This window comes from Heterocephalus glaber, unplaced genomic scaffold (assembly GCF_053883595.1).
Source record: "Heterocephalus glaber isolate CG9 unplaced genomic scaffold, H.glaber_assembly_v1.0 deba00001556, whole genome shotgun sequence".
NCBI classification, from domain to species: Eukaryota; Metazoa; Chordata; class Mammalia; order Rodentia; family Bathyergidae; genus Heterocephalus; species Heterocephalus glaber.
Genome location: NW_028258347.1, coordinates 2,110,138 through 2,134,376, shown reverse-complemented (window position 1 = coordinate 2,134,376; position 24,239 = coordinate 2,110,138). Strand labels below are relative to the sequence as shown.

Below are 24,239 nucleotides of genomic sequence, written 5' to 3'. Positions count from 1 at the left end.
TTGTTTTCTTGTTTGTCTTTAAGGATGGTATATGTAGATTATCATTCAGAGCACTTTTTTAAAAATCATGCCTTGATCACCAGTTTTGGAAGGTGAAATAGTTGCAATACAGTGTAATATTTGACTAACACACTTTGATATATGAAATAGGCTACAAAGAGAGACTGATGTATAAACTTATTTGGTGATGTGACAAACACAGCAGTTCCTATGAGTAGTGTGGTGGTCACATGACTTTGTGCACATCTTTCTGATTGCATATATTGTATGTATCTTTCTGATTATATATACCTTTATTCATTTGAAAATACAGTACTATCAATAGAACTTTATTTTTCATGGCTCTGGAGGCTGGGAAGTCCAAGATGTAGGTGTTGGCAGATCCAGTGTCTAGTGAACGCTAACTTTCTGGTTTATATTAAATGCTTTCCACCTATGACCGTATATGTGGGTAGGTGGCCTTCTAGGGTCTGTTTTATAAGGGTGCTGTTCCTGTTGCTTATAATTACCTCCTGAGGTCCAAAGCTGCCTCACCTCCTAATGCTGTCATCTTGGGGTTAGAATTTCAACATATGAATTTAAGGGAAAAAAGCATTCAAACTGTTTACATACACAGACTCATTTCCTTGTTATAACAACCCTATCCACCTGCCAACAATACTATTATTATTTCCATTTTACAGATAAAGAAACTGAGGCACAGTGAAGTATCTTAGCCCAGGTCACATAATTAGTAAATGAGAGGGCCATGGTAGCATGCTCTTCCTAGTGCTCTCCCTAAACTCAATGCAGCTTTGCAGGCAAGCTGATTAATTCCTCTTGCATTTATTTTTTTTAATTTGTTGCTAGAGCTCATCTGCTTGTGGTGTTGCTAGAGATAGAAGAGCCCAAGATGCCAGATTATTAATGTTTCTGAATTAATTCTGGTTTGCTATAAATTGAGATTTTTAAATGAAAAGATGCTGGGTTATTGGATTTTACACTACCTACCCTCAAGGTTTGTTGTAAGGTTATTAAATAACTTATGCAAATACTTTCTTCATCAAATTTTAATTTTCTTTTTTCCACAAATGGACAAAAAAAAATTTATAGCAATAGTAATTGGATGGCTAATAAAATTGTAAACAAAGATTAACTTCAAAAGCAGTCAGAGAAATGCAGATAAATGCCGCCTACCAATTTAGCGAAAATCAAATGTTCAAAATGGTCAATAAGGACAATAAAACTGTGGTTAGAACACAGTAAAATGACCGTATATACTTGATTAGTAGAAATGGGAGTCTTTGGGCTCACAAGGTGTTTTGGGGGGTATTTTTTGGTATTATTTGAGTTATCTTGGACATTTTCTCATATCACTGTCCATAAACTATCTCCCTAATGTTGAACATTAGATTGTTTACAGTTATTTATAAGTAATGCTGTAATAAGCTTTTACTGAGTTTTATTTGAAATATTTTGTTACTTTTCCTATGATTAAGTCATAAAAGTAGATTACTACTATACTGTTACGGCTGTGTCTAGATGTCCCCCAAAGCCCCATGCAGTCAGAGGTGGGGCTTTTTCAGAGGTGGCTGGATCTTGGGTGTGTGATGCTGGGATTGATTCATGGCACAGTGCCAGGATCAAGGGCAGTAGGATTACGGGTGTGAGTGCTGCCCGCCCTAAGTAGCCTGGATAAGATATAAGGGATAGAAAGAGCTGTGGTCGACCGTTGTTGACCCCTCTGCCCACCACAAACTGTTTCTCCACTGCAATACCCGTCTGCCATGCCACCCTGCCTTGGAGCCAGGAGATTATGGACTGAAACGTCTACAAACTGTGAGCTAAATAAATCTTACCTTTCCCTCTTTAACTTTGAGTGTCGGGTATTTTGTCTCAGTAACCAGAGAAAAGTAACTGTCATATACCAAAGGTTGGAGTGTACCTAATTTTTATTGCCTACCATGTATTAATTAGTGCTTGAAATACTCTCTATATCTTCATTTAATCTTTTTTTAATTAAAACTATGCGATATCCCTGACTTTAACTCTTTTTTTTCAGGAAACTAAGCCACAGAAGAATTAAGTATTTTTCACTCATTCAGAGCCAGGATTTATTTTCCAATAAGATTTTACTACATTAAAACTTTGGCCATAGAATTTAAGGTTACATATTTTGTATGCCCTCTTCAGTGAAATGTTGCAACAATAGCATAACAGTGAGCACAAAGAGAACTGTAGCTATGGTCTCTAAATACCATTTCTCACTGAAAGGAACCAAGGGTGGTTGGATGAATGACTGACTCCAGTCTGGAACAGCAGAAACAAAAGATGAGCCTGGCATACTCTGTTGTTTCAGAAAGCATGGAAGCTACCAGTAACTAGTTATTCATCCTAAAAGGACACAGGGACCAGTATAAAGGGGCAGTCGGACAAAAGTGTGAGTGCTTGAGTATCAGAAACAGTCATGGAGACGGTTGAAATCCAGTGAATACATAAAACTTAGAGGTTCATTCATGGTTGTGGACTTGTATAAGATGCACACCGTTACAACACCACCACATTACTGGTACTGTACTAAAGCCATACTCTGAAAATAAGCAATGATGAGGAAAGAGTCCAGCATTTTCCTCCCCTTCCCCAGGTAAACTGTCTCAGAGTAAGCAGAGAACAGTGCTTGCTGAGGGAAGGTTTTTCCTGTTTTATTGACCCACAGCCTCTTGTTGGTGTATGCTCTCTCTGTGGCTGCTCCTATGACAGCTGAGAAGGTGCAGCAGAGACCGCATGGCCCACAGAGCCTGAAATATTTATGTTCTCGTCCCTTACAGCAAAGGTTTGCTGGCTCTTAAGCTAGATGAATAAAGTTAAGTGACACCAAAAGGAAGTGACGCCACAGAATATGGGCAGCTTTTACAAGACAGCCAATCTGGTTTCTGTGACATCCTTAGTATGGCACGTGAGAACCACCTACACACACCATCCAGAGGTGTGACATTGAGACCTTGGGCCCTGCTTCAAACGAGCAGACTATAAACAGATATTCGTGGAACACTCAAAATCTGATTATCACCCAACTGTATTAAATGATGCCAAGGATTAGCATTCTGAATAGGTAAAGATGTATATTTGGGTAAATAGAGCTGAAATGATACCCAGTGTTACTTTAACATACTTCAGAAACAGAAAAATAAGTTACTGAGGCAGGAGTCGAACTCAGGACTTTGCTCAGGACTCAGTACTTTCCACTGTAACATCACGCCATCATAGTCTGTAATACAGTCTAGTTTTACCTCCAAGACAAATTGCTTTTTACTGTACCTACCAGCACTGGCCTGTCTTTTGAAAATGCCCTTGTCCCTTGGATTCTGCTAGTGTAAGCCACTGGTTTCCCCCGTCACTGTGTCTAGATGTCATTAACAGGGCCATCTATCAAGGATGAGTCTAAAAAAAAAAAAGGATGAGTCTACAGCTTCTGCTTTTAGCAGAAGTTTGATTCTGATGCTTACTAGTTGTTAGATTTAGCCCTGTCTGGTTAATTGCTGTGTCTCATCTTCTTGGGCCATTAATATGGGAATATCAGTTACTGCTGGAACTGTTTTAAAATAAAAAGGTATAAATAAATAAAGTGTTGTAAATGGTGAAATATTATACAAAATAAGATCTATTTATATTTTGGAAGGTATAGTGAGGGGATTAGATGGGTAATCTTTATAGTAATACAGACATATGTATGAGTACTAAGTTTGTTTTTTAGATTTATCTTGAGCAAGTTATTACTGTGCATTTCTAAAGTTCTTTTACTTCATTTGTAAACTAGAGATGATACTTATCCAAATACTTTGTCCTAATAAGTAAAATATGTGAAAGTATGTAGCAACAAATACATACTGGAAAATATTTTCCTCCTTTTTTACTTGGAAAACCACACCTTTATTAGCTATATTTACATAGGATGATTTTTTAAAGCTGCATGAAAAAGTGTAAGCCTCAACTTCATGTTGATACTTAGGATAATGCCAAGTTGGCTTAACATACTATTTTAAGATTTTTCTGAAAGAGTAGGTAGGTGAAGACGCAAGTTTCAGTAGAAGTAGATGGGAAGCTAGCTGTTTGCATGGAGGAACAAAAGAATTATTTAAACATGCTGATGGGCTGTAAGCTAAGAACCTGGGAGTCACTGATGATCAAGAATGGAGAAACTTGGTGTCCTTGCCTGCCCTGCCACTCCCCAACAAACTGCTAAAACTAGTACAGAGCAGAGATGCTTACGATCTGAAGTCTGAAGCTGCCCGAGCCTGCGTGCAGTCGTTTATACAGTGTTTCATACGCTGAAGGACAGACGAGAAGGGGCTCTCTGGAGCAAACAGCCTAATCTGAACTCCCTTCCCCTGTGGTTTTCTTACTTTATTCACTTCTTCCACGTTATACTTCTCTATTATCCTCCTTCTTTTGTTTTACCTTTCTGCTAACTGTAAAGTGAATCACATTTTTAAATGTGCAAGGAATGCTTCATCCCTTATTTCACAACCTGGTAATCTGCTAATTTGGAATCATTACACTTACTGAGATCTCACTGAGAAACTGGAAGATCATTGCTGGGGAATAGCAAGGCAGGGAGAAAGGAAGCAAGGAGTGAAAAAAGGGCAAAACCTTTTTTGCCCTTAAGGCGCTCAAAATTTGGTGCAAGGGAATAGCAGTTAAATTAATAACCCCAAAAGGTGGCAAGGGCTCTATAGTAGTATGCTCACAACACTGAAGTGATGCAGGTGGGCACAGGAGGACCTGACTCGTCTCACGATGTGGAGCTATGTCTCCTAGATGGGTGGAAGCACTGGGGAAGGCAGACTGCACCAGGCAGAGAGAACATCATCCTCACAACCAGCAGGATTTTAGACACTTAAATACCTGAGCAGTGCTGAAACCAGGGTATATACGTACAAGGTGAAACAGGAAAGGGCAGCAGCCGCCGAAGGTTGATGAGGTAGGGAAGACCAGGTCAGAGTGGCCTTAGAGGCTATTACGGGCAAAGGAGTTGGACCAGCATATCAGTCAGCTGTCCATTTGCTGGAACAGAATGCTTGACACAGATTAAAGGAAGAAAGGTTTATTTTGACTCAGTTTCAGAGGTTTCAGTTCAGTCAACTGGACCCAAGGTAAAAACAACATGTGAAAGGGCATAGCAGGGGAAAGCTCAACTCGTGGCAACTGGGAAGCAGAGTGGGTTCGAAAGAGCCAGAGGAGATGGGCCAGGAAGCGGATACCTACAGTCCTCATGTCCCACTTCCTCCAACAAGGCTCTGCCTCCTGATGCTGGTAATTCATTCAGCTAGGAACACATGGGTGCCCTCAATACAGCCACCTCTCCCAAGGTCTCTTCATCCAATCAAATTGAGAGTCAGGCTTAACTGGCGAAATAGTTAATTTTTAAGATGAATATCAGATGTGCCTTTAAAAAAGATCTAGCAGTGCAAAGAATAAGAAAATTTGTGAGAAGGCAGTGCAAAAGATCAGAGAACTTCAAGATCAAAAGTAGTAAAACCAGTTTGCAAACTGATTTATTGTTTGATTCAGCAAATATTGATTGTCTGATGTGAGCCCGGCATCATTCCTTGCTTCGGTACTTGTGGCATTTACATTTAATGCAGAAAAACAAAAACAAACTAGAAATCCATATCATGAAATTAAGAAACAAGAAATGATGGAGTGGTAAGGAGGAAATCTGGAAGGACTTCCAGGTTTCTGCTTGGGCAGCTGGGAGGTGTGGACAATGCAAGGTGAGGAATGGCAGAGGAGGAGCAGGCTGAGGATACACAGTTTGCCTTACCTAGATAATATGAAGGGGAAATGGAATGGTAGGTTGAAAGAGACAATCGCTAGGGTAGAAATAGTAATAGCATTTTCTTCATAGGTTATTGTGAAGATTAAATTTACTTTAATCCATTTCGATTTTAGCTTAGTGCATGGTGAGAGATATAGGTCTAGTTTTAATCTTTGGCAAGTTGAAACCCAATTTTTCCAGCACCATTTATTAAAGAGGCTATCTCTTCTCCAGTGGGGGTGTTTGGCTCCTTTGTCGAAGATGAGATGGCTGAGTGTGTCTGGAGTTGTTTCTGCATCTTCTAATCTGTTCCACTGGTCCTCAAGTCTGTTTCTTTGCCAGTACCATGCTGTTTTTATCACGGTAGCTTTTGACATGGATTAAAGATCTAAATATTTTTTTAAAATACAAAATACCCTGAATTGGCTAGAACAGAGGTTAGGTAGAACCCTTGAAGACACTGGTGTAGGAAAAGATTTTATGAATGAAACCTCAGTTGCCTGTGAACTAGCACAAACAATCAACAAGTGCAATCTCTTCTTACTAAAAAGCTTCTGCACAGCAAGAGAAACCACAAACAGAGTGAAGAAACAACCTACAATGTGGGAGAAAATTTTCACCTGCTGTTCCTCAAAGGTCTACTATCTAGAATCTATGAAGAACTTAAAAAAAATCAGACCTCCCAAATTTAAAGAACCCAATCCAAAAATGGGCATCTGAAATGAACAGACATTTCTCAGACAATGAAGTAAAAGCAGCAAATAAACATATGAAAAAATGTTCAACATCACTGGTCATTTGAGAGATGGAGATGCAAACAACACTGAGATTCCACCTCACCCCAGAAAGAATGGGTGCTATCAAGAAATCAACCAATAACACATGCTGGTGGGGCTGTGGGGAAAGAGGAACCCTGCTCCACTGCTGGTGGGAGTGTCGACTGGTGCAACCACTGTGGAAATCAGTATGGAGATACCTCCAAGAACTAGGACTGGAAGTCCTATTTGACCCAGCTATTCCCCTGCTGGTTATCTTCCCAAAAGAATTAAAAGAATCATACCACAGTGATATATGTGCACCCATGTTCATAGCAGCACAGTTTGTAATAGCTAAAGGTTGGAAACAGCCCAAATGCCCTTCAACTGGAGACTTGATAAAGAAGATGTGGGTTGTTTTTTTTTTATAAATGGAGTATTACTCAGCCATAAAACATGAGAAATTAGAGACATTTATAGCTAAATGGATGCACATTGAGGCGATACTCTTAAGTGAAATAAATAGGACACGTGTAAATACTGAATAGTTTCTCTAGTGTGAGAAACAAAGTGTAAATAAGGACTAAAAGGTATAATAGATAATGTGAAATAGGAAGAAAAGGGGTAAAGGGGAAGGGAAAGTGGGAGAGGTAGGGGAAAGGAAAGAAGGGAATGGAATTAATGTGAGAAAAAGAAAAAATGGAAACAAAGTCTTTGTAAATATGGAGGAATGGAAGGGTTGAAGGGAGAGCAGGGGAAGAGGGAAAAATAAGAACCAAGAGGTTATGGAAAGATGCAAATTTCCAATGATGCATGTCATTATATTGTATACCTAAAATGTACCAATAAAATAAAATTTAAAAAAAAGATTAAAGCATGAAAATTGTTTAGACCAGCACCTGGCACACCGCATATACTCTTGTTAGCTGCTATTAGTGTTATGGGAGGTGATGTGTTTTGAGCTAGAAAAAAATCTGCCTAAATTCTGGCAGTTTCACTCCCAGCTATGTGACCTTCAACAAGTCTCTTACCTTCTTTAAGTCATTTTCTTGCATGTAAGTTGAGAAGAGTATCCATATCTCTGGGTACTTTACGGGACTACTGTGATGATTAGCAATAGTAAATGAACAGCATCAGCACGGTGACTGGTTCAAGAGAAGTGCTGCTGTTCAGTGAATGCTGAGAGCCAAGTAAACTTTGAATGGTTTGGTTAGAGGTAGAAGAGCTACCATCTTGGAGAACTTGAGCCTTTAAACATACATACTAAAATGAAAGGCTTTCTAGAAAGGAGAGAAGAGTATGTCTAAAGATTCCTGAGTAATTAGCAGGGGAGGTAGTATTCGAGTAGGAAGTTGTTGGGAGGCTTGAGGAGAAAAATGAAGGCTAAGGTTTTCAAGGGAATTGGAAATGCAGCTGAGTACAGTGTTATTACAAAATTAGGGAGCAGCATTGAGTAACCAGATGAGATGAAACCATGAATTTATAGTGACACTGTTCCTCATAGTTGTATGGTTTTGTCAGTTAGTGGATTCAGAGTTGATGTTTCTGAGGATAAAGTATTTTCTGAGTAGGTTGTTGGTAACCTTTGCTACTTATGTTTCAGGAATTCACTAGAGGTAAAAGCTAGACTGAGGGTTCAGGAGTAAATGATAGATATAGAAGCTTCATTAGTGAGTATAGGTTCTTCTTTCAAACTTTGGTTAAAAAAAAAAACAGTGGAGGGGGCTAAGATGGGAAAGAGGGACTAGCAAGAAAGGACTTGTGTTTGAAGAGACAAAAAATATTTGAGTGTACATTTAAGAGAAAAGGTCCAGAGGTGAAACGAGAGGAACCAATGAGTGATCCGAACCCAGAGTGATCCTAAACTGGGCACATTCTTGGCTGCATCATAGAGCCGCTGGTGAACTTGAGATCTGTCTTCTCTGTCAGGGGGACCCATAGTTACCATTCATAACTTCATGTTCTGTGGTTATAGAGATGGCTAGAAATAGAACAAACCACATACTCTTTCATAAATAATAAGATAGGAAAAATACAACAGCAGGATATTTGATGCAAAAAAGGACAGCACTGGGTTAAGATCAATAAAAATTCAAAATCTACAAATATTGACTATGATTTTAGCAATTAGTTTCTTTGAAGTATTGTTAAAAGTATACTTAGAACTCAGTAAAGTCATGTAATCATAATAGTCCTTTCTAGATTATGTCACCAGCTCTTTTATCAGTGGTTCAGACTAATTTTAGAATAAAGGAAAGTATTTCCATTGCATGAACATTCACTGATGCTCAGCAGTAGGAATCATAAAAATCTCTGCATGTTCCTTTGGGGATAGGATGCATTCTCTGAATGTAGGAGCTGGTGTTTGTCTAGTATTTGTACCTTGACTAGTTTGATGCCATGCCCTTAATTCTAAGACATTTCAAATATAAAATCTTACTATCATAAAACTACAGGAAGTGTGAACATATGAAAACATGTAGCCCCCAAATGTCTACAGAGAATATGGTTTAAAATTATAGTGCATCTTTCCATAATGAGTAATGTTATAATCGTTGCTCTTCTTTTAAGTGTCAAATAGATTCGGGTCAGTTCCAAAAAAATCTGCGTTTAAAAAGCTATAGAAATAACTTTAGAAGACTAGTAATTGAAAAAAGTAGGAAAATATAAACATATCTCCCAGGAACCTCTTAAATCTTTTTGGCATGAAGCATATCATATAACTATTTGTTAGGCACTATGGAGCCTTACCTAGAAAAATGTACTGAATTCTCCATATGCTTTCAAAGGATTCTCAAACATCTTGGTCCACTTCTACCTAGAAAAAATGTATATGTTGGTATGACAAAATGCCAGAGTGGGTGGTTCAGACAACAAGAATTTATTTTCTCTTCGTTCTGGAGGCCATAAGTTCAAGCCCTGGGTGCTGTCAGGGTTGGCTTCTGGTAAGGACTTTCTTCCTGGCTCAAAATGTCCTCCGTACCTTGTCCTCCCGTGGTCCCTTCTCTGTGGTGTCTGGCCCTGGTGAAAGGACAGCGGTCTTCATAGATGAGGGCTTGATCCATAGGACCTCATTTAACAGAAGACCAAGGTTTAACAGTGGTTTTGAGAAATGAGAAATAGACCACTCTGCACACTGATTTTAGATCTGCTGACATGTATCAGGGCAAAATGAGCTCTCCACTCTCAAGCCTCACTTTGCAGCAGACCTTATTAGGTCTTGAGGAATAAGACCCTTACTGGTAGTTAAAAAAAAGAAGAGATGGGGCGGGGGGGGGGGGAAGAGGAAGTAAAAAGAATTAAGATGTGTTGTGTATACATGTATCAACTCCCTACCATGACTATAATCACTATGTACTGCAAACATACTAATAAAAGTTATGTAAATACTATGTCATATTTGCCTGGCTTTGTTTTCTGCATATGTATCTTCACAAATAAAAGGTGATAGGCTAGAATGTCAGATTTGAGGTTTCTAGAACCTGAATTTTGAGTGCTCTTTCTTGTGTTATCTTCTCACATAATTTCTGTATATTACTATAAAGTTCCTTATAATGCTGCCTTACTATAAAAATTAAATTAGAAGTGTAAAACTAATGAATTATCGGAAAGGTGTTATTTTTGCATAATTCATGTTTAAGACAGGTTAATCTACTGAGGGGAGTAAAGCAGTATGTCTGATATAAATCCTGATCTTAGGACACCTACATGTTTTAGGATACATATATCATTTGCATAAATCTACTGCAGAGCATTTTCTGTTTCATATAAATAGTATAGTATGCCTTTGCCTAGAGAGGGGTTTTTTCCAGTTTTTATATTGCTTGTAATAGAGAATTTCAAATATTTGGGTCAGGTAGATTCCAGGGTAAATAGAAAAATGGACAGCCCCTTCACCCCAAACTTAGTCCCCAATAACCATAAAACCAGAGCTGATCTCCTGTGTCATTCATTGCCCTATTCCCTTACTCCCCACTCGGCCTTAAAGAAAGCACCAGGCATCATTTATTTCATCCATTAGTATTTTAGAGAACATTTCTAAGAGACAAGGATGCTTTCATTTTTTAATAAACGTGTCATGCTATTATCCCAGGAATTGTTTTACCTGAGTTTCATTAAAAAATTTAAATTTACAATCTCATGAATGTCATAAATGTTTATGAAATCACAATCCAAATGCAGTCCACCCTTTGTAATTATGTGATCTTTCTCTTAAGCCTTTTTCAGTCTCTTAAGTTCTTTCTCAATTTTTAAAAACTTTTTTTAAAGCTTTACTATATATATGTTGAAGAAGTTCTCCTCTAGAACTTTTCAGTCTGGTGTTTGCTGATATTTCCACAGTGTGAATTTAAAATGTTCCTATGCCCTCTGCCTTCCCTATAAATTGATAATTGGATTCAGAGCTCAAAGTCTGTTTAATATGGGAGCCACTGGCCACATGAGTTATTTCAAATTTAGAGTTGAATTAATTAGTATTAGACTGCACCTCTGTAGGAACATTTCCATCCTTGCAGGAGCTTCTTTTGGACAGTGTGCCACACTAGGAAAAGACTTAATCAAATTATTTCCGTGTGTGTTTGTGTGTGTGTGTGTGTGTGTGTGTGTGTGTCTCTGTGTTCATCCATTAGGAGGTACAGGCTGCCCTGTTTTTTCCTGATGTTAGCAGCTGTTGATGGTCAGTGCCTGGCTGGGTTCATTAAAGGATATAAAATGCTGGCCCTGGGAGTTGGAAATAGTCTCTTCTTCTGAGGGTGAGCCCCACAAGCTTTATGGCTGAATTAACACTTAATTGGGCCTTGACATGTCTAAACATTTGATAAGTGAAGATAGAAGGAGAAGACATTTTGTTATTGTGTTAAACAGAAAATGAAAAAACTGTGTCGAGTGTACATCCGAGTAGAGGAAATTAAAATCGACAAAGATGTAGCTCCTGAATGCCAGGATAAGGAGTCTGGCTCATTTGGAAAGGAAAATGCTGCAGTAGTGGTTTGGTGATTGCCTGTCACCTAGTTATCTTTTCTTCTTCCTAACAATGCCTTCCACCTTACTCCTAGGCTGAGGCCAGTCATCATACTTCATTTTATTTTCCTTGTCAGGGATAGGAGGTGACCTAAGGTGTGCTGACCAGACTGAATATCAAGGCTTTCTGTTGCAAGTGAAGGGACAGGAATACTATCTCTCTGGATGTGATGGCTGGAGCCGTCAGGTTGAAAGCAGAATATAGCGAGCAGAATCAACAGGAAGGGAAGCTAGATCTCTGAAATCATGCTCAAAGTCCAGACTCTCTACTTTTTCATTTACTTTTTTTAAAAACCAACTTTATTGAGGTTTAATTTACACACAGAAAAACGCACACATTTTGAGGTTGTATTTTGATGAATTTTGACAAACATGCAAACCCATGTAACACACCCCAGCAAGCTGTGGGCCATTTCCATCACCTCAGAAAGCTCTTTCATGGCCCTTGCAAGTCAGTCACCCTTACCTGCACTCCAGGTGACCACTCATCTGGTTTCTCTCTCTGTAGATTAGCATTCCCTGTGCTGAAAATCTATGTAATAGGGTCATACAGTGTGAAATCATTTGTCTGGCCTCTTCTGTTCTCTGTGTTTTTGGAATTCCTCTTTTTGATAGATTTTCTCTCACCCAGCATATGTCCATCTTGGAAAGAAACTCCTTTTGAAAGTCATGGCCTACTTTATGCTCCCACTGGCAGGTTTCAAGAGCTCCAGGGGAAGCCTGTTTCAAAACTGTTTCAGGCAGCTGGGAGTAGCACTTCCTGCAGGGATATCAAGGTGTTCCTCACACTTCCCACCCTTTCTGGTTGGAATGGCCCGCCAGCAGCGGTAACTTCCAGCTTGGAGTGTGTAACCCCTCATTGTCCAGTGGTAGTTCTCAGCCTGGCCTGATAAAGTCTTGCCTTACACATAGTGCTTTAGCATACAGCCTGAGACATGGACCCTGATACAGGTGCAGGTTTTTGTGGTGTTTTGGTTTGGTTTGGTTATGGGAGGCTCCCCCTCTCTGCTGCTGTGAACCTTCCTGCTGCCTCTGGCACTATAACCTGCGGTCCCTGTCCCCAGCTTGGCAAGATCTCCATGCTCTGCCTGGGTCCCTTCTGTGCACTGGAGTCCAGGGAATCTCTAGGCAGGAAGCCAGTGCAAGCATAGGGCCCACGTCCTTTGCTGCCTTTTTCTCAGGGACCAGTCTTGTGAGCCATGATCCAGGGTCTGAGTCATACCTCACATACCCTCCACAGATTTTAGAATGACTAACCTTGTGCAGGGAACTAAGAGATTCCTCCTTAAAGAAATACGTAAAATGTTAAAGGAAGTCCAAAGGCTAGAGAGACAGCTGACGCTTTGCTAAAAGAAATCCATTGTTACCAGAAAGAAGAGGTAGAATGGAAGAGTGGGTAACAAGCAATGAAGCGTTAGAAATAGTTAGGAAAAGCCGGATTGTAGAAAGCTTGGCAAGCCCTGTTAGGATTTTGGACTTTTTCCTTAAGTATAATAAATTGAGAGCAATCTTTTGATTTTTTTTTTTTAGTTTATATATGTATATTTATGCCTGATAATTGCTCTCACTGCAGTAGTGGAAAAGAAATTGTAGGGTGCTGAGCATGTTAATTACTTGGAGCTGACTGTTACTTTTCATGTTTTCTATATTCTTATTTTTTCCTTTTTTATAATATGAATAAAATTTTAACAATGTGATCCTATTTATAACAAATTTAGTCATTGTTAAAGTATAGAAAACAAGCCTTTCTAATTACTGTTACAGATTTTTTTCTCCAGTTTGTATGTACCCTTAAGCTCATCAGGGTTTATATGAATGCATATATGTATACATATGTATGTCTTGGTGAAACAGAGACATACCTATTTAAACTGTACATACATAATTTTAAAGTGAAAATTAGATCATACGCTAATGCTGTTAATGTAATATACATATCTGCCAAATTTAGTACATGTAGACTTATTTCATTCAGTTTATTGAATGTTTTATTAAAAGACTATCATTTATTCATTCACGTGTTGGTGTAGGTTTATTTATTTTTTTCTATTATAAAGAATTCTCCATTTTAGGGTTGAGATAGAGGCACAGAGAAGGTAGGTAGCTTGCCCTAAATTGCACACTAAGTAGTGGAGTTGGTATTAGCCTCCTGGCACTCTGTTCCGGAAGGCACAGACATAAATACTGCATTACACTATTTTTTATTTCCCCCTGCCTGTCTTTACTCTGCTTGCTGAATTGGAAAAAGATTTAATGTATAAAATACACCTAATAATAAAACTCATAGTTTTATATGCTACTTTACGGATATTAAAGACTATTGGTCAGAATTCCCACTGCTAGGACAATACCAACATCTGCAACTTAAAGGAGGAAATGGTTTATTTGGCTCCTGATTTCAGAGGTTTCAGTCCACGGTGCTCCCTTCCTGGCTACTGGAAAGAGCTCAGGAGGGAAGAAGGGAGGGAAAGACAGAGCCTGGGCCCACCTCCTAACAGCTCATTCTGCTGGGAGATAGCTCCCTGAAGGTCCAGTCACTCTCCAGGAACCACATGTCAAGGTGACAGGTCAGTCGACACAGAGACCTTAGCATCACATGTGACACACCTTGTGTTCATGGCTGTGCAGAACATAGAAGGCGTAAAGTGAAACCTTACCTGTGTCTCAAGCTCTAATTTGCACCCAGATGACTGAGGACAGGAAAGGACCTTGTTAAATTTTGATTCTGTAATCAGGGGTGCACCCCAGGGGTCCAGTACTGTCTGTGCTTGTGGTTAGCAAGGGTTGAAGCAGTTTATAATGATCTTTGGCTAACTTTGGGAGGTGTTTCACTGAATGTGCTTCTTACTTTTGCTACCTATTTTTAATGAGTATGGTGTGGTGAAGAGGCGGATGGCCACTTTCTAGTAGTTTCAGTTCTACATATGTAGCATTTAACAATGCTGGGGAAAAGAAATTGTGCCTTACGTCGTGTTAGCACACAGTATGTGAGTAACTCTGATCAGGTTTATTTATATACTTGTGGCTTACACACACATTTCACCTTTCTATTCTATCATTTTTGAGAGAAACAACAGTTCTTTTCATTTTGAAGGATATAGCTGTAGTTAGCTAAAAATGTTTTATTACTATTATTTTATTATTTAGTAAAATGATATGCTTTACAGAGTTACAGAAATGAATACCTGTTCAAGGCTCTTGCCAGGTATTTTTTCAGGTGCTCAGCGGGCACGATTTCATTCATTGTTACGCCAGCGCTTGTGTCCCAGCTGCTCCAGGCGCCCTGCCCTCAGTGGGAGCAGTTCATTTGCAGGGGAGGTGCGTGCAACAGTCCAGCAGTCAGAGGTGAGAGCTGCGAAGGAAAAGCTGTGTAGTGTTTCCAACCACTAAGGAGAAATCTGTTGCACCTTATGAGTGCCTTCCAACCCGAGCCCTGCCCCCCAGCCTGTGGCACCCCTGCGCCCACTCTGAGAATTCTCTCTTTGTCGGTGGGTACCTGAGTGGTTGTGATGCCAGATCCAGCTAACAGGAGAGAGACAAAACTTTAGAGGTAATGGGCAACCTGCAAGAAAGGACAGTGGTAGTGGGAAGTAATTTATAATACCAAATAATTTTCAAAAAATGAGTGCATGAAGGAGCACTGCTCACATTCATTCAAGGCGGTAAATGAAATATCCTTAGTACTTTAAGTGGATTCTGTTAGAACCATACTTTTATTTTATTAGGCTCCATTCAATAAGTTATTTGAATGTTTCTAAGTGCTCAACTCTGGAGTGAGGTATAGAAAATCAAGGGCTTCCAAACTGGGATATAACTTTCATTGCTCTTAAACTGTTAAGAGTTGCTGGTGAGAAAAGGTTGAAGGATTTAGAAAATAGTAATTCAAGATACTATTTTTTTAAAGAAGTACCAGTATGTGTGGCCCTGGAGGTAATTACACTATAGCCCTGGCTGATTGTCCTTGCTGTAAGAAAAATGCTGTGTTTTTGTTTTGTTTTGTTTGGCAGGTACCATCAACCAGAACTGTAGGTTCAACTCAATCTTAGAGGGAAACATTGTCACAAACATTAGCTTTAAACAAATACAATCGAAAGAACACAGTTCCCAGGGCCCAGTTCCCTCACATTCCCTGTCTCACCCTTGCACTGCTTCATGTAACCCTAACCCCATGTGCACTGAGCAGCAGCTTCAACCTCAAGCCCCTTTGCGCAGCAGCTTTGAGGAGTGAAAAGGCAGGGGGTGTGTGTGTGCCCTGGACTGGACAGAAGAACTGAAAACATGAGCAGACAGGCTCAAAGTAGTGACCTGCTGATGAGGACAGGGGTGGGGTCATCAGGAGTAAAGACACAAATATAACACGTTGTCACTGAAGCTGTGACAAAAGAACAAAAGGGAAAAAATGAGAGAGGAATTTATGAAGAGAAAGGTAAAGTCAGAGCACTAGAAAGAGCAAGTTTTAAAGCCAGACATGACTAGGAATCCAGTGATAGAAAACAAGTTAATAACTTCTGGGTGGGAAAGGTAAGATCACTAAACAAGAGAAATGCTATTTTGAGACATGCTTCTCTCTCTTCTGGTAGTAGTATGAAGTTCACCTTTGATTACAGTTAGAAGTTCTTTCTGCATTGTGATTTTCAAAATGTTTCATTTTTCCCTACTATTATGATTTGGGGTTTTGTAGTATTTCAAAGATTACTATAGAAATTTTAATTTAGTTTCTGAATATTAAATGTAGTTCTGTGTAGCTGTTTTTCTTTTAAAGAACAATCTGAAACTTTATAAATTTTATCTTGGAAATTAGTTTATTCATTATGTTTAATTTTAGGAAGTGGCGCTCTTGCAGAACATTCTGAAAATGTGCATATTTCAGGAGTGTCAACTGGTAAGTCATTTTTTGTAATGTTTAAATTTCATGCATGACTTACATGGTAAATATTGAAAGCTACCTGGTATCTTACAAAGTGCTATTTGGCTGTAAGAACTATTACTGCTTTCTGCAGCATGTAATAAGGAATGAAATACCTGGAACACAGAGAAATGCTCATAAGATAAAAATGATACTTGCATGCCTGTGGATTGATTGTACTTTTCCAAACATTCTGCATAGTTTTTTATATAAACATTTAACCAACAGAAAAGTTAAGCACAAGTTCAGTTAGTATTTTCTTTCCATATGAAGTTATGTGAATTGAAATTTGCTAAAAGGTAATTTTGAAGGCTATCCCTGGGATTCAGAGCTTAGAAATTAAGTGTTTTGCTTAATTTTTAGATTAGAATACTGCTCTACATAAAACTGTTGTACTTGAGTGCACAGTTTATTTGCTACTAAAACCAAGCCAAGAACATACTTATGTCCATGAAATTCAGAAACTCGTTGAGGTAAATGCATTTTTTCACTCATCTATGATTTTATAACTTAATTACTTAAAGGTCCCTTTCCAATTAAATTTCCATTCTTAGATGACTTCCGTCCACAACTCTGTTACCATATTTGCTACAGCAAATATTGGAAAATATGAAAATATTTATTTTTTGCCTGCCCTGAAATTGTTTGTTACTATCAGTAACTAATTATTAAAGTTTATTTCCCTATATTCTTAAGTTTTATGTGATTAAAAATTGTGCTTGGTTTATTTATCAACCTATTAATTTGATTACAAATCTTAATATTTGATTTTTCCTCACTCATCTTTTGTGTCTGACTTCATATTCAGAAAGTTAGTAGACTTATCACATACTTACGGGTCCGGATGCACTCGTCAAACACATCAAGAAGCCTGGTTTTCCTGAAAATAGTAACACATGCCTCTGTAGCCTCTGTTAATTCTTTCACATTTGGTCTTTACTTTTTGCATATGCATACAAATGGCACATAATTATATACCTGAGGTAAAACTAAGGTTATTCTAAAGATGACCTTGTATCCTTTAACTTTGTATTTTGAGTAACTAATGAAAACGACGATACTTTTCCAAGTTACAACTTATCAAGTGAAATTGTTTACATGCATTTTAATTTATACAACTAAAAGATTACTGTCTAATTAGGTGATTTTCAAGATTTTTGGTCTCAGGACCAAAATTGTGGGGGCCTCTTAGTCTTTTAAGGCTGCCATAACAGAAATGCTCATGAGTGGCATAAATAACATGCAGAATTCCTCGCAGTTCAGGAGCCTGAAGCCCAAGATCAAGGCGCTGGCAGGATAGGGTGGTTCCTGCAGAGTCTGTCCTGGCTTAGTGGGGACCACCTCACCGTGGCCTCACTGACCATTCTGTGAGCTCAGAGAAAGAGGAGGAGGCTGTCTTTTCTTATGTGGACACTGATTCTGCTGGATGGGAACCTTACCGCCTTACTCTGTGTCTATTACAATTTTTTTTTTAATTGTAAAAAATACTCTGTTTCCAAATGCTGTCACATTGGGAGTTAGGTCTTCAGCGTGTAAGTTTTGACAGGGAGTAAATCATAACATGACATGAAGAGTTTCTGCTTATGTAGGGCTGTCACTACCATATTTGCTGTATTAAATCCAGAGCTGAAATCATTTACATTTAAAGAGATTATTCATGTTAGTAGATTAGTATCAACTGTATTTGTATCTTTCTCTTTGCTTTTTCCCCCCTTTTCTTCCTTCTCTTGTTTTAAATATTGTATATTATTCACTTTAAAAAAGAAAAATGAGAAATTATCTTCAAACTTACAAGTTCATTGTAAAGTAGCAGTGATAAACCAGTTGCAACTTACGTCAATAACATAGTTTTATGAAAAATAAGTTTTCCAAATTAAGAACATCAATAAAGGATATCATTGTAATTTTATGGTCTTTAATGATTAACTTTAGAAAAGAACTGCATTCTCACATCTGTTTCAACATGTGTCATTTGCAGCATGTTTTGTTTGACATAGGTAAAGATAGTCCAGCTGCTGTGTAATTGGAAAAGGAAGGAGTGTTTGAATGACTTTTCCCAGGTAGTTGTGAATATTCTTTTGTGATACTGTACCAAATTTCATCAAGTGGTAGTTAAAAGGTCCATTGCAAAGCGGAATCTGAAACCAGATCAGTGAACTTTTTGTACTCTGTTACACTAAAACCCACTTGGCTTTTCTATTTTCTTCTTGTCTGTGATTTTATAATATGCATTAATCATTTGGAAAATACTGATTTGCTGAGTCAGGCAGATTTAATATGGACTGTGCAAAGCAATAAATGTTGGACAGATCCAATATCTGCTCAAATTCTGAATTTTGCATCCACTCAGTATTAGATTATACTTTTATCTGTTTGCTTGAGATCAAACTACTGGGCTCTTCTTGAGCATTTATATGAGTCAAATTCCTATTTGAAAAATCAGAAATTCACTTTAAATTATGTAAAAGATGTTTTATAATTTTAAACTTTTGTCCCTTATGAATTTCAGACATCTACTTAGAAATATGTATTAGTTTGCTAGGCCTTCATAACAGAGCACCACAGAAAAAGCAACATAAATGTATTTGCTCATGATTCTGGAAGCTGGAAGTGCAAGATCAGGCTGTCAGAGGCTTTGGCTTCTTTGCCTTCTCTCTGTTTTGCAGCCGACTATCCTACTATGCTTCCCCTGGCCTCTCTCTTACCTGTGTTCTGATCTCTTCTAAACCGACCCGTCATGCTGGATGAGGGCCCACCGATGTGGCCTCATTTTAATTTAAGCTCCCCCATTAAAAACCCTCTCTCTAATTACAGTTACATCACAAAGTGCTGGTATTAAGACTTTAATAAGTGGGACTTTTGAGGGTGACGGAATGTCAGCTAGTAACAAAATTTCGGCTAGTAACAAAATGTTTGCTTTAATTAAGTATATCTAGAAACAATAAAACTACATTCAGAGTGTGATCAGTGGTAGATCACTTTCTTAGCACATGAGGCCCCAAGTTCAACCCTCACCTCTGGAAAAACTAAAAACAAAACATCATTTAAGAAGTCAGTGAAACCTTATTAAGGGATTATTATATTTTCTGATGGCTGCTCTTACAAAATCATTCTTCTGTGGAGTGAAAAGAATAATGCATGAAATTTATTCCAGTTCCACCATTTTTAAAAATGGATACTGTCTCAGAGGTGCTTTTGGGTACAGAGATTTATTGTATTTTTTCTTTGGCTGGTGTGGAACTATAAACATATAATGTTTAATATGGTACAAGTGGATTATCTCTTACCTAGAATGGAAGATTTTGAATGTTTTTGAACTTTGGAATATTACATAAACTTTATTGGTTGAGTATCATCTATCCAAAAATCTGAAATCCAAAATGCTTAAAATACAAAACTTTTTGAGCATCGCGTCAGCACTCAAGAACTTAGATTTTGGATGTCAGCTTTATAATTTCTGAAATCCTTCTGTTGCCTAAAGAAGTGAGGATTCCTTCAGTGCCGATGTACATGGGAACCAGACTTTGGGTGAGTGGGTGAGTAGGGTCTGCTTTCCTCTGTGACCAGCCAGCAAGGGAATGGTGAGTGCCTGCTCTTCCTCCCCTGCCGCTCTCTGTGCTGGTGCTCAGGGCCCTGCTGCACTCACCTGCACACTGGGAAGTCTGCTGACAACTTCAGCGGGGATGTAACTAGTCTACAATTGGTCATCAGGTAATTGATTGTCCAAACCAAGATGCTTTGAAAGTGAGAGCATGCTATTTTTAAATTACATTGTCACCAGCGACAAAACCAGGAGTGTCTTAGGCAAATCAGAAGTAGTCATCATTTACTCATTTTACTTCATTTTACTCTGCATGTTTTAAAGCACTTGGTTAGGGCCTTGTGTCAAGAAGGGCAGGAGTAATCACTGAGTAAAATACTCTTGTTTCACAGAACCTGCTGGATGGAGGATTAAGAATGTGCACATGCACCTGCAGTGTGGTCTTAATGCAGTTAACCCTATGGCGATAATGACCAGATTAAGCTAGATAACAAATTTATAAAAAGTATAGTTACAATGTCTAGTGAATGATTTAATATTTTGAATGATTTAATATTTTGTTATTTTCCTAAGAAATAGTACCAAGTGCTTCATTTTGTTTACTCCGGCAATTTGGGGGAAATTTATTAATTTCTGATTGATTATATAGTTTGGGTTCCCATCCTTAAAACACATTGTTCTGTTCTATTCGCTCCTGACCTCTTCCTCCTTAAATCCTTGCCAAGAGAAATAAGTCTACCCGTTTTCTGGTTGTTATGCTACAGGTTGGAATAAGAAATCTTAAATTGTCAAAAATGATATCTAGTAAATATGAAATGGGAAAAAACTATTGAATAAAATCTTATTTTTAATATTTTTCTTTAAAACTTTTCATGGGCCAGAATTTTAAATCCTCTTCCACGATAGAGAAATGAGAAAAGACAAATGGTATTTTTATAAATCTAATATGTAAAAATCATGAAATTATAGAAACTTATCAAAGAATTTAATTGTGTTTATGAGTGGGATGATTATTTTAATGTTTAAAAAATAAGTTTAAATTACATGTTATGTTCTTTTTTAAATGTTCTAAATTTTTTAAATAGCTAAATTATTACTTATATGCTACATGGAATGAAACATATTTTAGGCTGGTTGATTTATAACAAGACCTTTGCATGCATTAACAAATATATTTGATTTTTTAAAATTCATCTACTTTAAATTGAATTTACCCTGTAATTCATATTGCCTTGAATCAATACTTGATTATGCTTTCTCTACTCTTGATTACTTCTAAATTACATTTGTTTTCACAAATTCTGTTTATACATTATAAAAGTTTCACTAAACATTTAGAAAAACTTAAAAACCATTAACCCTACCCTCTTACTTTAATTACTAATATTATAATTTCATTTGTCATCTGCATACCATAAAAAGTTGTATACTCATTTGAATTATAATTTTATCTCCTGCCCTTTCTATTTAACATTTTATAGAATACATTTTATTTTTGTTAGTGTTTGTGTACATTATTTTAATGCCTGCATAAAATTCTCTCAAGTGGCTATTTTATAATTAATATTTTTATATATGTCAGTGTTTCCAGTGAGTTTTCCCTGGTCTGGATCATGCTACTAATGTATATCTAGCTTTTTTAATTTCTAAGAATATTTCCTTAGTACAAATTTTCAGAAGTAGAATTTTGTATCAAAGGTCATAAATAATTTAATGACTCTAGAAACCTTTTGACAGATTGTTTTCGAAAAGAGTTGTGCTAGTTTACACAGCTGTTTGCAGTGTATGAGAGTATTTGCTTTGGATGAGATCATGTTTTTCTTTGTTTTTTTCCCCTTACCATATTTCTGTTAATGTCCCAATCTTTTATTTTCCCCACTCTGTTAAAAGAGAAAGTGTTACTTCTCTTTCTGATTCATGGCCCAGGGTTGAGATAGTCTTTCCTTTTATTTAGGTAAAATCCAGCCTAAACTGTAGAAATATTTTCCGGATGTTAATAGGAACAGATACTGGGGCTTGCCTCTTTCTCAGTAGAAGGTTTTGTTTTTACCTGTGAGGATTAACATGTTATTCCCAGTTCACTGATAAAGCTTCTGAATGATCCTACCTTTTAACCTCCATGGTTGAAAGGTCTTAACTGAAGGTAGCTTGATCTTGAGTCTGCATTTGGAATCTTTAATCAGGCAAAGCTGACATTTCTAAGACTTGAAAAAGAATATTACTTAGGAAGTTCCTTAATCCTTGTCATATTAATGGAATTAGCAGAGTACGCCTTGAAGTAGTTTTTAAGCATTGTTCTCTATTCAATGAGAATTTTATTCTATTACAGTCCTTACCTTTTCTTGCTTTTGTGCATTTGCATTTTATAGTTACATTGTAGAGCTTAACAGCCTACCACACTGCTGGCCACAAAGCTTCTTACAGCTCATCATTCAGTTCTGGACTTTTTAAATCAGGACACATTTTCCAAATTGTAGTTGATTTGCTTACAGATCAGTTAGCAACATTTTGTAATGATATAGACTCGCTAGAGCAACATAGTAAGATGCTTCTGTTTTTAACCACAGCTTGAAGTTTGAATGTTATAACTTGGTATTTTTAAGTCTCCCAGGAAGAACATCTAGTCTATTAAAACTTTTATTCTTCTAGAATTTTTAAGATCTTCTTAGTAAGAAATCTGAACAGAAATCTTAATAATTATTTGGTAAGTTTGTAGTTGATTTTTTTAGTTTTTTAAAATTAATTTTATTGGTACGTTTTAGGTATACAATATAATGACATTCATTGTTGGGAATTTGCACCTTTACATAATCTATCTTGGTTCTTATTTTCCTCCCCTCCCTTCAACCCCTGCACCCTATAGTTGATTTTTAAATGTAGAAAAGTTACATCAGTAAACAGTAGGTCAAGTGAATATTGGCACCTTACATATGGGATTTTAATATTTTTTATAATTATTCAATCAAGCACCCCACCCTCTTGCTAAAGTTATTAAAAAGAAATTTATTGGTTCTTTTGCCCTATGCTACATAAAATCTTTTTCTATTTCCAAATGAAGAAAAGAAAGAAAGCATATAAACCCAGAAACTGTCCTTCAAGTCAAGAAAGTGAGTGGGGATACAAGACAGTATTTTTTTTTTTTTTTTTTTTGGTACCAGGGATCGAACTTGGGTCCTTGTGCTTGCGAGGCAGGCGGTGGAACCACTGAGCTAAATCCCCGGCCCAAGACAGTATACTTTTTAAAGAACAACACATGTTGGTATAAGTTACTACTAATGTTCAAAGTCATTGCCTACCTTCAGAGAGTTTATTCATGAGCTGCTTCAGCTTTTGGAGTAAAGCATTGCCCCTACATTTTAGACAGAAAAGCAATACTCGTATTGTAATTTTAATATTATAAACAATATAATTTAATTTTATTGATAATGTTTTATTATACAATAATATTTTCTATGAAACATCTCATAATCAGTGTTTATATATTATCGAATACTTATTGAAGTTGTATATTTGTAACAGGATTATTATATATGTGTATAACATTGGTATAATAAACAGTCCATAAAGTCAGTATTAAAGCCGTGCACCTGAGTACTTGGACCATGAAGAGAACCAGTTATATCTGGGGAGTGTATGATACTTGGGTGGTGGACGTGAAACTGCTGGATGTCAGCCTCCTGTCCACTGAGTGAGCCACACCCAGTGCACCTGTAAAAGCGATTTACATTTAAGTGTTTTAACATTTCCTTTTCCAGTGTAACACTTTGAAAGAATCCTTCAAAGTGTGCTTAGTTGGGCCTGGTATTTAGCTCAGTGGTTCTGACGCCTGCTGCGCAAGCACAAGGTCCCAAGTTCAATCCCCAGTACCAAAAACAAACAAAAACAAAGTGTGCTTAGTTACCTTGCCAAGGCACGGGTTTGCCTTGCAAGCACTGTGCAGCCCTGTAGCGGGTGCTGTAGTTTGGATAAGTGTCCCCCAAAGGCATGTGTGTTGATGCCTTGTCCCCAGGACAGTGCTCTGGAGAGGCTGTGGACCCTTGAAGAGGTGAGGACAGGAGGGACATCCTGGGGTCGCTGGAGCACACCCATGGAGCAGCCTGGTTACTTCCAGGTAGCCCCTTTTATTGTTTGTTCTGGACATTAGTGACCTTCAAGAAACCAAAGAAATATCTACCTTGATTAGAGCTAATGGCCAACTAAAATTCTGTGGTCCTTAGAGCA

The 24,239-nt window shown here is 37.7% G+C and overlaps 1 protein-coding gene across 2 annotated transcripts in view; it reads left to right on the top strand.

Moving 5' to 3' along the window:
• Lrp12 (LDL receptor related protein 12) overlaps window positions 1–24,239 on the top strand; it is a 75,079-nt gene that overhangs the window by 19,314 nt on the left and 31,526 nt on the right. Inside the window, exon 2 of one of the 2 annotated variants that reach the window (XM_004850272.4) lies at window positions 16,397–16,453. The exons of the other annotated variant lie outside the window; for it this stretch is intronic. Coding sequence (XP_004850329.1) covers window positions 16,397–16,453 — 57 coding nt within the window. The remainder of the gene's footprint in view (window positions 1–16,396; window positions 16,454–24,239) is intronic. 2 annotated transcript variants of the gene reach the window in all.